At 49.0% G+C, this 15540-nt stretch overlaps 1 protein-coding gene across 6 annotated transcripts in view; it reads left to right on the forward strand.

Moving 5' to 3' along the window:
- Magi (membrane associated guanylate kinase, WW and PDZ domain containing protein magi) overlaps positions 1 to 15540 on the forward strand; it is a 50837-nt gene that overhangs the window by 12217 nt on the left and 23080 nt on the right. For 3 of the 6 annotated variants that reach the window (XM_077683326.1, XM_077683321.1, XM_077683322.1), the window contains exons 8-13: positions 5308 to 6006; positions 7974 to 8183; positions 9200 to 9432; positions 9939 to 10232; positions 11384 to 11617; positions 14411 to 14489. In XM_077683326.1, the coding sequence (XP_077539452.1) occupies positions 5308 to 6006; positions 7974 to 8183; positions 9200 to 9432; positions 9939 to 10232; positions 11384 to 11617; positions 14411 to 14489 (1749 nt within the window). The remainder of the gene's footprint in view (positions 1 to 5307; positions 6007 to 7973; positions 8184 to 9199; positions 9433 to 9938; positions 10233 to 11383; positions 11618 to 14410; positions 14490 to 15540) is intronic. The other 3 variants (XM_077683325.1, XM_077683323.1, XM_077683327.1) reach the window with 3 other exon arrangements.

The following is a 15540-nucleotide window of genomic DNA, read 5'->3' on the forward strand; positions in this document are numbered from 1 at the left end:
CAAGCATAACACACACACACGCATGCAAAGTGGGAAACTGTGAGTTGTATGTTATGAAGTAAAGGGAGCTTCGATTAGCCTCCTGAAAACGAACGGAGTATCCTTGGGTGATAGTGAGTTGTCATGCGGAAAAAAAAAAATGCTTCTACATGTTTGCTTTAAGAAGCACTCCCTTTGTGTACTGCAAAGCACCTTGCAGAAAAAATACCCCTTGCACTAGGAACAGAGGTGGGTGGTACATGCAAGCAGCGTTGCCTGCAGTTGTTGTTGGCCAGTGCATTTTATAATATGGAATTTTGTTAAATTTTACTCATGTGCCTCCATTTTAGTTTTGTAATCTTAATTATTTGCATCGCACACAGTAAGACCCAAGCGCACAATAGTACCAAACATATGCATCTTGCGCTAAAATTGAAACCGAAGCTTCTGTCATTGGTCTTTGATGGGTTCCTGGCAGAACGACCGCTGGTACATGATCACCAAACACCAGTAGTCAAGACATGTTGCTTTCTGAATACTGTATTTTCATTATTCTAACACGCACCCTCTCTTGCTAAAAGGTAGCCTTAATATTTGTGTGCGCGTTACAATTGGGCTCAAAAACGAAATAGGCGTTAAAGTGGCCAGCAGCATTGCCATACGGAATGGACACGAACACCCCCCAAAATCCAACTCTATCCAAAAAAAAACAACTCGTGAACACCACGTGAGTGAATTTCGGCGCATTAATTCCTGAACGGCATGCCACGTACCTTGGTCAGCTGTTGCACATTTTCTTGTACTGCTGCCCGTAACGCCTAGAATTATGAAGGTCAAGGCACTTGAAATCGCAAACAGCTTCACTGTTCCCCGTATAACTTTATCTCCAACAGCAGCTGGATAAGAAATCTTATGATTTGGCTTCCACAGCTGCATACGCCAAATAAAATCTCAGTTTTCCAGGTACATGGTGCCATGTCTTTTTCATCTGCGTGGCACAGTCAGTGTCAATTTTTTTTTTTAATTTTCCTGCACGAACTTGCCCGCACATTACAATCAGAGGCGCATTAGAACCGCACAAATACAGTACTAATTTTTTTTATATAAGCTGTGTGACTTAAAGGGACACTGAAGTGATATGTAAACATTGCGGGATTACTAGCGCAAATTGTAGTCCGGAGTCCCCAGGCCATGTTTCGACCACTCGAGGCGCGTTTACGCGATTTTATTTAGTAGAAAAACTAATTCGAAAATGCTGTCCTCCTCTCTTTACGCTCGCCCATTTTCTGTGGCGTTTTCGTGTGACGTCAGGAGGGGATGAGCTGGCAATTGGCTGCGCCACGGCTGCGCTACTGCACGGCTCCCCGGCCGACAGAGTCAGTCGGCCCAGCGTTTCGTCCGCCGGCCGCCGGCGGGTCGTCGCAATCAAGGAGGTTAAAAAAAAATTGCTTGGTCGCAATTCGTTAGCTTAGTTGAAACGAAGCCAGGACACTTTTGTGAATGGAAGAATGTGCCTTTCTTTACTTGGTTTGTTTGTACACTGTATCTAGCTCCAAGTCAAGGTCGCTCCACACAAGCGCTGCACAAGCGCACATGCGACGCTTCGCTGACTGGTACGCCAGTAGGAAAATATAAGGCCTCTTGAAGGCGGGAGAAGAGTCAGCGAAGTCAATATAGGTACTAAGGAAATAAAATTACCGTACAGCGTAAAACTAGGGCGCGGGAAGCACTTTTTTGCGCTGGGCGAACAAGCACAGCGGTCAGCAGCACGACTACGCATCTGCGAACGCTTTTCCGTCTACGAAATGCAATTGCTAGACGTGAGCTACTGTGGAAACTCGGGCGACGCTTACTGCACGATCGCAGTACAACAAATAGTCACCTAAGCTGCTTGAAATGCCAAAACTAAATAAAAGTGTAAACCGGTTGTACAATATATACCCTATATTAGCAAGGCCTTCGCGTCCCTCTTCGTGGCTCAGTGGTCTGGGGCGCCAGGTATGTCACCGCATATGTTTTGCAAGTCGCGAGTTCGAATCCCCGCGGGTACGTGCTTTTTTTTTTTGTAAGTTAACTTTTTTGTTTTCCGCCGATGTTTTCTATATTGAGTTCACCTTTTTTTGGGCCGCAACGTTCATGGCTACACGAACTAGTTCACAAAACGCGCGCAGGCTGGCACTGGGCGCGCTAGCGAGTTCTCGTTGGCGTGCTGTTGCCATAAGCACCGACTGCTTGCAGGCAGTGGGCACAGGCCGGAATGAACAGACCCTTGGCCTGGTGCGAACACGCTTTTTACGATACAGACATGAGGGAGGCAAGCTCCAAATATGGGGGAAAAGCGCATGACATTTGGGCGTCTGCGGGTACGCGGAGGGCGTTCATACACTGCGTAGGTCTCGGCTAGTGAATGCTATGACTACAAGCCGTCCTGGGAGGCTTATCTTGTGCATTTTACAGCCGACAACATGGCTGAAGCGCGGTACGATGATTACTGAGATATTGAGAATGCCCATCCAACAACGCCATTGGTTATGTTTTACAGAACCGAAACCGAAACCGAAACCAAAACTTGTGTGATTGCTAACCTTGGGCATCGTCCAATCACGGCGCCCCTCATCCCAACGTCACAGCCTTAGTTGGTGCGTTCGCCGCAAACCGCGCATGGTAGTTTTTCTTCTTTCGCGCTTTGTAAAATAATTACCGATTTGTCAAGCGGATAAACGATGAAAAGTGTGCTAATTTGAGCCAGTCTACGCAGTGCAAGCAAAAACGGGAGCTTGACAAATTCACTTCAGTGTCCCTTTAAAATCAATCAGATTTGGAGATTTCAGGAATTAACTTCTATAATAGATTATGATTTTTAATAGAAGCAACTATTGAATTCATGTTTGAAATTTCGAATGTTTGCACTTGCCCAGCTGTGGGCTCCCTGGAGCACTGCAGGCATGTGCTGACGATTTGGGCTGTCCTGTCCTTGTGCTCATATAACTGCTCAAAGTGGCCCACCAGTAATGGCGATATGCCTGCTGTGACAACACAGATGTTAGTCTTTGAAGGACACGAAGGAGAGGAAAGAATGCCTTGAGTTGGCATGTAGAACCGTAATAGTTGGCTCAGTTTGGCGATCTAATTGAAGGACTGGATTCGCTTACTTGCCATGGTCAACAGTGTTTCTCGGGGGCCTTTTAAAGGGACAGACAACAGATTTTTGTGGAGTGTATGTCCTCTAGCTCCTGTGAAAGCCAGCATTGTATAGAATTGGGTAACCACAAGGAATTTGCAAATGTTGGTGGAAATAACTTTAATTTGGAACTAAACTTCCTGAAGCCTGAAAGGTGGTGCCACGCAGTGTTTAAACACGACACTACTGTATGTATACAAATGGCTCTGTCAATTTCGGTGCGTAATTCAGAAACCTCATGAAGGGATAGGGAAGACTACGTTTTATTATTGTTTGGGCTTAGGGACAGTTTTTAAATGCAGTGTGGACCATTTATGACGTGACCACTTATAGTGAGGAACTGGCTATAATGCAGGTTTTCCTGGCCACCGGTAGGCCTCCCATAGAACTCAACGTGTAAGCATACCGCTTGAAACGTGTTTGTCGGAAGCACAAATACCGCTTACAGTGCAGTTTTTTGGCGGGTCTGCTGGCTGACAGGCGCAGCTAGGGCATCGTTTTAGGGTTTCGAGGAAGAAAAAAAAGTTCACATGTTTCATATTTGCACGCACGTCATAACCACAACTGCCCTTGCTTGACGCACCTTGGAAGATAGCGAGCCTCTCCTCTTCCCCACCCCCCTCCTGCACCATAAGTTGCTTTTGTAATAGCATTGTGCAGATAAGCAACCGCCGTTTTCCTTTTCAAACATCTGGAGATAGCTAGCCACGATGCAGAAGGTTTCCACTACCTGTAAGTTGTGTTGATAAGCAGCTGCCTTCAGCATGGCGAACGTGTGCTGGGGTGGAAAAAAGAAAAAAAGAAAATCTCGCTTGCATTCTTATCATGTCGGACACTGTGACATCTGTTCATAGACGCAAAGAAACCCAGCCGTGCTCTTTCAAAACGCACATGAAGAAGTTAAAGCCATGCTCACGGTTTGTAAGATCGTGCAGCAGCTTGTAAACATCATGAAAACAGGCGCAGAAAAGACGTTGACCAAGAAACGAAATACACAAGACAACGCGCTACTAGCAAGTGTACATTTCGTTTCTGTGTACATATTTCGTTCCTGCATTTCACTCCTGTGCATTTCATTTCTGCAGAAATGAACTGTGCAGAAAAACGCAGTTTCCCTCCTCCTCTGTTTATTTTTATCTTGCTACTAACAGCGCAGTCCTTGCTGCTTCATTCTGGAAGCTTGTAGATGAAATAGCTCATCCCATAGCCTTTCTTCGCACGCCATACGTGCAGACGGGCCGTGCTTTTTTGCTCAAGCCCTCACATCTCCCACCAGCCGTTGGATGAGGTTGCAACGGTACTGCAGGTTTTGCTGCCGTTTCGCCATGATCCTGCAGCTGTGTGTTCCTCCAAATAAAACTATTGATAATGGAAACCTCTAGATGTCAAGAAAAAAAGCTTTTGTCACCGTTTCATTGTCTGTCAAGAAAATGTGTAGCTCACAGAGTAATAGTCCGCTTAGTGCTGTCTCCACCGCCGTCGTGGTCTTCGTCACTTACTTCTGTCAAATCACTGTCATCGCTAACTGGTGGAGACATGCAATTCGCTTCCTCACTGAAGTCGTCATCGCTTTCGCTAAATGCACCATCATAGAATGCAGGTGATGAGAAAGCGGCCATGCTTTTCAGGGAACAGTGCGCACGTGAAAACGCTCTGGAATCCAGAAGGCCCGTGCTGAACATTCTGCTGCACTCTTGTGCAAAAAGAAGAAAACTTCATCAAACATAGTTCACTTATTCCTCAAGAGATGGTGCATCATCTGGAACAAAGAATGTGGGTGGGAAGAACCGCAAAATTTAACCTTGAACTACCCAAGTCAGGCATGCCCTGACCGCGGACTGCTACGACGGCGTAGTGTTTTCAGATAAAGCCCGACAATGGACCACGAAGGGTTAAGGCTGGCAGATCTAAAAATCCCACTTTCAAACATTCTACGCTCCTATCAGGAAAACTTTTAGTTCAAGGTGTTCTGAGTGATACCCCTTCACTTGGTTATAGAGAGCATATACTCCACAAAAATCTGTTGTCTGTCCCTTTAATGTGCTGTAATAGCGAGTTTCAAAGCCTCATGAACAGTGGCCCCGGGGCGTTGGCCTGTGCACAAAGCCGTTTCAATGGGCCCTGAAACAAACCCGCCTCCCTCGCAGACTCGTCTGGCCTGGGCGGCAGCAGCGGCATCCAAGGTAATGGCAGTGTGGGAGGCGGCTGCGTCTCCCCGGGCAGCACCCAGCTGGCCGCGGCCAGCCCCCAGGGCTCGCAGTCGTCCCAGCAGCAGCTGCTGGGCAACAGCGCGCAGCCCGGCGAGGCGAGCCCCGGCACCCCTTCGGCCAACCACCTGCACCACCACCAGCACCCCCAGCAACAGCCCTCCCCCGGCGCCCCTTCCCCGTCGGGAGCGAAAAACCGTGAGTGCCGTCGTCCCACGCGCACTACTCCCCCCTCGCGGCACTCCCCGCTGTTCCCCTGCCTGCCCTGCCTGCGGGACCAGGCCCCGACTAACCACTCCTCGCCCTCGTCCTCCGAAGAAGGCGGACCCACGCCCCCCACGGCCGCCGCCAGTGACAGGGCGCTGCCACAGCCGCCCCCGACGCCGGCCGGGATGCCCGCTTCCTCCTTGGCCAGCGGCGATGGCGGTGCTGCGGGGGCCGCGGACCAGGGGCTGCTCCTCCAGCTGGGTGGCCCCCTGCCTCCGTCCTCTTCGGCCAATCACCGGCCGCCGGGCCACACGCCCATGTCGGCTGCGGCGGCCGCAGCTGCACTGCGCACACACAGGCTGCCCCCTGCCACGCCCACCCAGGACGGCCCTCCCCCTGCTACGCCTGGCACGTCAGCACTGCCAACCTCAGGTGGGCAGCCCCCCCACCCAACCCCCCATGCACTGCCCGCACGGCACTGCATGTGCAGAGGGGCACAGCTGTGCACTGCATGCTTGTGGGATGACAGTTGGATGGCACCAGGAGGATGGCACCAGCTCATGGGGTGGCACCAGAAGGATGACAGTCAGGAGCACTGCTACCACACACGCCCACTGCCCAGTCCTAACAAGTGCAGCAAACTGGCTAAGTTGGTGGACATTCAAGGTTTGCAACAGCGCTAAGGAAGACGAAAACTAGGGGTGTGCGAATACTCGAATATTTGAATACAAATCGAATAGTACCTCCGCAAATAATTCGATTCGCGAATCGAATGTCTACTATTCCATTTTTCGAATAGTCGAGTGGAGTTTCCGAACGTTCCCTGGCTTTGCGAAAGCGAGAGATGTCGGCGCACGCTAATGCACTGCTGCTACACCGTCTACTCGGCAAGTTTCATCCTAATCGCGCTTTCGACGAGCGCGCCTTGCAGAGGCCGTAAAGTTTATCCATACGCTGCACGGAGTAATCTGCGATTGCGTCGATAAGATCTTTTTTTCGAGCCGTCGCCGTCGACTCTGGCCACCATTTTGAATCGCACGACCGGATGTTTACATGTTAGGGCAACTTCCGATAAAGACTGCTGCCGTTTCCACAGTGCTTCTGTTAATTTAAAATGAAAAGCGGTTTGTTGTTTTTAATGCAGTTGGTGTATGGTTACACGCAATGGTTACTGCGTGTTTACTTGTTTTTTAGACCACAGTGGATAGCGCAGGCTTGCCCACGGCAACTGTAGCATGAGCTTTCTTTCCGCTACATGTTATTCACGCTTCACGCTGCTTATGTGCTTCCGAAGAAGTGCCTCATCGTGGTCCATGATTGCTTTCGCGTCCTATTGTTCATGCCTGCAAAGTGCTCGCTTCTGAGTTACGAGGCTCCGAATAGTCGTTGTCAATGGTTGCAGTACAGCAACTCCAGTGCAAGTTTTTTTTTTTTTTTTTCCCTTCTTCTTTCTTCTTCTTCCCTTTTTTTCAAATGCATATCGTGCTTGCTCCGGATTCCTGGAGTAAGTACCGCCAATGCAAGTTGAAAAGTGTGTTCTCTGGGTTGAAAAAGAATTCCATGTCTCCCGAACATGTAAAGGAGCTTCTGCTTTTGCACAGAAACCTATAAAAAATCGAGGCCTGTAAAAAAAAATTCATATTCGATATTCGATTCGATATTCAGCTTTTTTTTTTTCTGGATTCGATTCGATTCGCAAGTTACTATTCGGCATTTGCACACCCCTAGTTGTGGCTGGCAAGTGTTATGCAATGAGTGAGCCATAATGACCAAAACAGCAGACATGGCGCGTGCAGACCCAAAGGAGGGTAGGCTGTTGGTTATGAAAGCCGTTTTTTTCATGCCACTTAGGTAGTGCAGATTCTCGGGCAGTGGTGGTCATGACAGATTATTAGTTCACTTGCTCTTGTATTGATGCTGAGGGAGAAGGAACAGCCGGAGGATGCAAAAACGAAGGCACAGGTAGACAGCTTCTTGTCACATTTCTCGTCGTTACCTTCCTCATTATCGTTCTTGTGCAACCCTTTGTCTCTTTGCTTGTAACTCTTTTCTTCTCCAATAGCAGACCCTTTGGACTACAATTTTAAAGCCTTTGATTTGTAGTCTGTTGCTTTACTCACAATATAGACACTGCAATTGGTGGTCGTCGCTGACACAGTTCTATGTTTAGCTCTGGGATTGAAACAGTCTATCGATTTATGAAGGTTCAAGCTTAGCAAGTGGGGAACGGTAGGACTCCGCTGGGTGTGAATGACATTCAAAGTCTCAGTATTTTTTCAGTCTGCAGTGAAATGTGGGCATTGAAGTCAGTCTTGAGACGGATGCAAAGAGAGGAAGCTTTGAAGAGGTCCTGTGCGTCAGCTTTGTAAACTTGTGTGTGCTTTCTTCTTTTTTCCCAGCCCACAACTCGCATGGCCGTCTGCCGTACCTGTTCACGCGGAACCCGGCCGAGCTTCAGGGAGACATCATCCACTCGTCGCTTGTCAAGAGCCCCCGAGGGTTCGGCTTCACCATTGTGGGTGCAGACGAAAACGACTCGGAAGAGTTCCTCCAGATCAAGAGCATCGTCCCCAACGGGCCTGCCTGGGCTGATGGGAAATTGCGCACCGGTGAGGGTTGAACACTGTTCGCAGTGTGGCTTTGAAGTTTTTGAGTGCTAGGAAGTGATTAACAGAAGGGTTGGGGAATTCCCTGGGGTTAGGGATTCCCTAGGAGCAGTTAGGGAGTCCAAACTTTGTCCTCGTCTCTTCAAGTTCTTGTGGGAATCGGTTTCCCTGAGAGGCATATTTTTTCAGTATGGTTGCGCTAGCACCGATAAACTGGGATGTCAGGCCAGAACTGAAGCAAGAGTCAGGCCAGAAACCACAACTAAGCCCAAAGAAATATTTTACCGGTTTTGGGTGGAAAGGTTCAGCCAGAGTGTGTCGATAGTCCCAGCTGAGTGCCATGTGCGGATAATTTGGTGAAAATAGGCCCTCACAAGCTCTTTGACGCAGATTCATGTAGTCATATGCCCAGGGATGCTACCATGTAGGCCTGAGTTGGCTGAAGACTGCAGACATCACTCAATCTTTCCAACAGGTGTAAATGCATCCAAAGCTTCTTAATTTAAAACTTCTGTGTGCCTTTTCATCTCTTGGGCATTTTTGCACTCCCCCCCATGTTGAAGTTGTTGCTTACAGCAGTTGTTCTTTAGTGAAGGTTGCCACCACCCACTATGTCTGAGGCATTCCAACTCTGGCAGCTGTGTTTCAAAAAGGGGGTGTGAGGGACAAAACACGAGGAGGCTAGTGTGGGGGAGAAAGCTTTGTGTACACTAATCCAAGAATTGCTGCTGGTTCAAACTAATCCCAAAACCTTCACCACCACGTGCTGTCAAGTGGCCTTTTTTTTACACGTTTGGTCCCTTTTTTTTCTCTGAGCTGGAGCTTAATCTAATAGTGCGCGCAGTGCCTCCTTTTTGATGCAGTGGTTGGGAGCATACTTGCACTTCAGCTGCTTACAGCCATGCTAAAACTTTGCGGTTTCTGATGGGACCGCCTTGAAGTTCCCAACTTTGTTCTTGCTAGGGAGGGAGTGGAGGTTGATAGCCCCCGGTTGTCCCCCGGTTGTTCCCCCTGTGCAGGCGACGTGCTGGTGTACGTGAACAGCATCTGCGTGCTGGGCTACACCCACCAGGGGGTGGTGGGCCTGTTCCAGTCCATCTCGCCGGGCGACATGGTGCACCTGCAGGTGTGCCGGGGCTACGCCCTGCCCTTCGACCCCGATGACCCCAACACCGAGATAGTCACCACCATGGCCGTCACCTCGCCCGACGACCCCATGGCGCACCGCAGGCCACGCGCCGACGACTACCAGGTGCGCTGGGGCCTCGAGCAGAGGCGCTCCGAGGGCGGGAGTAGGGATAAGGCTGGTGGGGTTTTCTGGTGCCTGCCGTGGTGGTTGGAGGCTCAGTATGGTTCACTTGCTAGTGCTGACGGTACTACAACAGGTTGCTGACTTGATTAGTGAACGAAGGGTGTACTCCGTACCCTGTAATGGTTGATTGTAAAGCATATGCTAGACAACAGCCATCGGCAGAATTGTGATTAGCAGATTAGCAGCCCCTTATGGTGGGAAGGACAAAGCCACCGGCTATGCTCTTCACGAAGTGGGCCTGTTGTACAGTTACTGCCGGCAGCCTTCTAGGCGTGCTCTTTTTTATGATGAAAAGATGGGAGAAAGATGGAAGGGAGAAACGCCAGTTCTAGTTATACTAGTTTACAAACAAACGAACCAGCATTATTTGGTCAAATGAAAACCGAAAAAGCTGCAGAACTGCATTGTCATCTCAGTTCAAAGCAAAACCTTTTGCTGGCCCGCAGGACATCTACTCGAGCAAGAGCCTGGAAGACCTGGACAACAGTGGGGACTCTCGGACGCGTCCCGCCAAGTCCATGCCGGACCTGAGCGGGCCCGACCGGCCCCGGCCGCAGCGGCACAACAGTGCGGACCTGCTCAGCATGAGCGGAGGGGGTGGCACCCCGGACATCCTGGACTTCTCCGGCAGCCCCGTGACCCCCGTCCCCTCCGCCAAGCCCCAGATCCTCTCGGTGGAGATCGTCAAGGGGACCTCGGGCTTCGGCTTCACCATCGCGGACAGCGCGTACGGCCAGAAGGCAAGTGCTGCGATGCGCTGGCTCCATTGGGTCCGCAGGGTTTATGACGGAGGATGATCGAGTTTGGGATGGAATGCATGGTTTATGGTGGGGCCATAATGGAGTGTGGTGGGGGATGTGATTGAATGATGGGTTTATGGTGGAACGAGGAGTTTTTGAAGGGGCTATAATGATTGAGTGGTGGGTCTATGGTGGAACAAGCAAGTTTATGATGGGGCTATAATGAAATGATGGGGTTGTAATTGAATGATGGGTTTATGATGCTTTATAATATTGGCATCGTATTGAACCCTTGCACTGAAAGGAGGGGACTTTACTAAAGATGCAATATTAAGTTGAAGTCCTATTCATCATACTCAATGTTTAGTCTGAGAGCTATTTAGGCGACCTTAGTGGCAGGGTGAGGAAAGAATAGCTGTGAAAGATTACAGGAGCGTGGCGTAGAATTGAATGCCAAAAAAGAGGTTTGAAATACTGATGGGTGTCAATAGTGATGGGTGAAATACTGATGCGTCGACCATATTGAATGTCTTGGTTCTTACAGCAAGTGGGGCAAGTTGGGGTGATGGCATGCTAAAAAATGGAACGCTGGACAAGACTGCCAGGTGTACAGCAGTGCTGTTGGCTTTTTTGTGCTCTCTTGCCGGGCAATGACAAAAAAATGTAAAGTGAGGGAGAGAGAATCGCGATGACATTACAGTTGGTAACAGCCACACTTTCAGCTGCTGCAATCGCCACCAGTGCTGTTATTTTTTGCTCTCGCTCAGTGAACTGATTTTTACAAGCAGCTGAGTGCACATGTCATCAGCACTGGAAGAAGAGTTAACTCACCTTGTTCTAAATCTTTCCGATCGTATCTTGCATCAAATAATTCTTTTTTTTTTTTGCATCTGCAGCAATGAACCACCAGCTGCTGTGAGCAATGCCACTTGTGTAAAGATTTCTGCTGAACTGCCATGCCCCTGCTCGCACCAGCAAAGAATGTGTTGTTCTGCAAACTAGCGGCAGTGTTTGAGATGGCTCAGACTTCAGGGCTTATTCGAGGCACGGAAGGAAGCAGAAAATTGTTTGTTTGGTCGTAGCGTGTGCTTGTTTGGTCTTCAAACGGTGAGCGAACGTGAGCTCCCTTGCCCTCCTCGTTGGTGGCGCAGGTGAAGAAGATCCTGGACGAGCCGCGCTGCCGGGGCCTACAGGAGGGGGACCTGCTGGTGGAGATTGAGGGCCGGGACGTCAGGGGTCGCCCCCACACGGAGGTGGTGCAGGCCCTCAAGGACTGCCCGGCGGGCCAGGCCGCCCGCATCACCCTACAGAGGGGGGCACCCCGGCCGGCTGCCACCGCCGCACCCCCGACATCCCCGGCCAAGGTCAAAGCCCGTGCCGCCAAGGTCAGTGGCCGCCGTTTTTAGAAACTCCAGAGTTGGGTCAGAGTCTGGTTAGCACCGTTGTTGCCCACTGAATTTGTACATGCAGCCTGATAGTCTGCGGAAATGAAACGAGAGAAACAACTTGGCAAATGTGATGGCATGTGATTGTATTCATCCAAGTCCGCACGATTGAAATATTTTCCTTTCCTAAGGCAGTACTGGGAAGGTAAACTACAACACTGTAGAGGACGCTGAAAGACTGTTGAAATGCTGGTGGAGAAAAAGCAGGAAGGAGAGTATAGCGTGGGACTGTTACCACCAGTTCAGGACAAAATTTGATTTGAGCACACCACTAATAGCAGCGCACTAGTACAGCATAGATACATTGGCTTTTTGGGTGAAATGACACATTTTAGCTCATTGCTGGGGGAATACTATTTACAGTTAGTCAAATCAGTCAGTCAGCCTGGTTTTGTAATGCTAACGTTGGTGGAAAGAGTGCGGGCAGGAGGCAAGCTTGAAAAAGGCTTGGAACACATTTTCTTTGTGCTGCCCTCTAGAGAGCAGTTTCTGGTAGCCTCAGCTGCACTGTCACCACTGGTGTGCTGTGTGGTTCATCAGCTGCTAGTGTTTCTTTCATTGCTCCTTCATTTGGATTCTGCACTTACATTGAGGCATTAGCCGCTTGGGAATACTTGAAGGTTGCGAGCTAGGGGAACGAATTCCCTGGGTAAAAATGTTCACGGCCTGCAGCCGTTGGAGGCACTTTTCTTTCACGTGGCTGCTGTGTGGGCAGGCCACATGCTGCGCGCTATATGAGCAATATCAGTGTTCAGTAAACAGCTCCCTGTTGGACTTTTCAAAGTCCATTTTGTGCTGACAAACTGGTGCTGGAGGCAACCAGTACGGAGTTGCAGTTTTCCTGAATTGGGCGTGCAGTTTGTACAAAGTACTGTGCCGGAGCGGACATTTGATTATGCTCAAAAAGTTCACTGGCTGAACGTTGAGATTCCCTGCATATGTTGGGTACAAGGGCCGTGCTGTTAACGTGCGTAAAAGTTAAACATTGCAAGCGTTCAAAAAGAAAAACCACGCAAGTATTGCTCTTATGCAAGTGCGTGTGGTTGTAGCAGTGCGCTCATTCCAGTCATAGGGTTTCATACTAATACCGTATTTACTCGCGTAATCCTCGCACTCGCGTAATCCTCGCACCCTTAATGTGAGCCACCAAAACTTGGATTTTTTGGTTCCTCGCATAATCCTCGCACCGCCAACTTTGCAGCGGCGAAAGTTGCCCGCTCGCGAAACCCGCATGGTGCACGCGCTCTCCAATGCGCGCCCTCCCCCGCCGCCTCTCCGTTCGGCGGAGAGCGCTGTGTATCCAAGGCCATCCAGGAGCCCTAACAACCTGCATGGCTACTCCCTAACAGGCGCTCTAACACGCTACTCACACTGTCCTTGAGTCGGTTTCGCGTGCGCGCAACTAGACAGCATTCGCGCAGCCCGCTGTCGTGTTGTGTCGCCGTCGTGGTCCCATCGTTGAGCAGCAGCAGTCAGTGAGTCACTCGCGTCAGTGGTGAATAGCTCGCTGCCATTTTGAGAACTTTTTGATCTCTTTGTTTTGTGCTTGGTGCCGATCTCTTTGTTTTGTGCTTGGTGCCGCTTCGCCATGGGGAAGAATGCCAGCTACACTGCCGCTTTCAAATTGAAAGCGATAGAGTACGCGATCGAACACGGCAACCGCGCCGCAGCAGGCGACTTCAACGTGCGTTACTGGAGGCGGCAGCACGAGGAGCTGAAGGCGACGAAGAAGTCACGACGAGATAGGGCGCGCGCCAGAAAGCAAAGGCGCCAATTTCATGATCGCTGATCGACGGGAGACTGTTTACGTTGTAATAAAATAAAAAAATAAAATAATAATAATAAAAAAATAATAAAAAAATAATAAAATAAAAAATAAAATAATAATAAAATAAAATAAAATAATAAAAAAATAAAATAAAAAATAATGCTGCTGTTGGCAACACTGAGCTTACATATACAAATAACGACCTCTACATTTAGCGGGATTGGCAGAAGGAAAATTGGCAACACTGTGCACCGGATTTTTTTTTCCCCGCGAAATTCTCGCACCCCTAACTTCGCATTGACTTTTCCGAAAAAAAAGTGCGAGGATTATGCGAGTAAATACGGTATATACTAGAGGGAAATCTGTTGCTGCAGTCGCGGGCTGCCGTGGGCGGCGCCATTGTCACCAGCGACGTTCCTCGCCTACTTGGCTTAGCTAGCCATACGGCTTCTTTTTTGTCTCGAAGCCAAAAATCAACAGAAAAAGGGTAAAATTTCTTTCTTGTTCATCGTGCATGAAGCTTCTACATAATCACTGACAAATTAATCTTTTTGGAGGTTCAATTTTATAATAACAAAACAAATTCGATTACTCTTCTACAGTAATATTGTTGTTTCCCTGAAGCCACAGCCAACTTTCAGCCTGTTCATGAGCCATGCCAAGGACAAGTGAAAAGTGCGTGGCCGGTACATGATGGAATGCTCGCTGAAGCGTGGCTCCCCTAGACAGGGGCGCCAGATTTCCCTATAGTATATATTGGTTTGCAACAAGGCGCTTCCTCCATTTTTTTTTTTTTTTTTTTTTCAGGAAAGTAAAAGCAAGACATTGTTGCCAAGTGTGAGCTGGGTTCCCCGTTGTGATGGAACGTGCATCAGGTTTTGACTGGGCAGGGTTAATGGTCGGGCTTTTTGTTTCGTGATGCAAGCCGGAGAAACGGAAGTCTCATCGTCTGCACACTGTTCCAGGTCCGTCCCTCGGAGGACTTCCTCTCCAAGGGCTCCAGTGCAACCTTCTCGCATTTCGCCCTCAAGAGTTACCACTCAGGTGAGCAGTCTGTGTACCTGCACAACGATGCACATGCCTTGAGGCAAGCTGGCGAAACATTTACCGTCCCTGCGTAAAGACAGTTGAGAGGAGCGTAAAAGCTAAGAGTGCGTCCAATCAATCGTCAAACCTTCAACGACCCAAACCGCGAGCGAAGAACGAACCCATGTGACAATTGTTTGCACAATGAGTAGCCGCATCTATGAACGATCAAAATGTGTACCGATGCGTTGTTCATGAGATAAAGGTATACTATTGTGCTCCCTCTTCATGATCTATGCCTGTAGTATAGTCTTACCTAAAACTGTTCCTTTTTCACGATTTAGTAACCGTTTTGACGCAACGGAAACCCAGTTTCACGCACGCCATCAGAGCTTCTCAGTTGACCAACCGGTCTACAGGGAAATGCATTCATTTTTTGACAGGACGCCTTCAGTCCCACTAAGAAAGCTTGAGCATTGAAAAGCTTAAATTGGAGGTATTTGCTCTGATGTCTGCCTAACCATCGCTTGATTCAGCGGGGTCATAACCTACCACCATGTTTTGAACAATGCGGGAGACAAGGAGAGAGATACGTGCTCAGCTAATATACAATAACTTTATTGAAATTCATCCCATTTAACTAAATTGTGCCGGTAGAACATAACTCGGAACTATGCTTCGTGGGTCGGCTCTTCTTCAACGAATTTTCCTGGCTAATAATGCTTCGCTACGCAGGAACTTTTATCGGCAGTTGAATGCCTGCTTAGAAGTGCGCCTAATATGTGTCAATGCGTCACTCAATAGACAGTATGTTAAAAGGTCCTCGGAGGGCCTTTGAAACGGCCGTGTAGCACAGGTATAACAGACCTATTCCTCTGTAACACGGAATTGAAGGCGGGCCAAGTAGTATATTATTTGGTGTGAAACACTCCAAAAACACTGTACAGCGCAGTGCTGTATCTATGCACTCTTAGTTCTGCCGTTGTGTGTTTCCACGCTGTTTCATGCCAAATTATGCCTGCTCTGTATTTTGTGCTGTTGAGCCGAACAACTTTCTCCCCCCTCGCTT

This window comes from Haemaphysalis longicornis, unplaced genomic scaffold (assembly GCF_048455015.1).
Source record: "Haemaphysalis longicornis isolate Haplotype H1 unplaced genomic scaffold, Haemaphysalis longicornis Haplotype H1 scaffold_9, whole genome shotgun sequence".
Lineage (NCBI taxonomy): Eukaryota > Metazoa > Arthropoda > Arachnida > Ixodida > Ixodidae > Haemaphysalis > Haemaphysalis longicornis.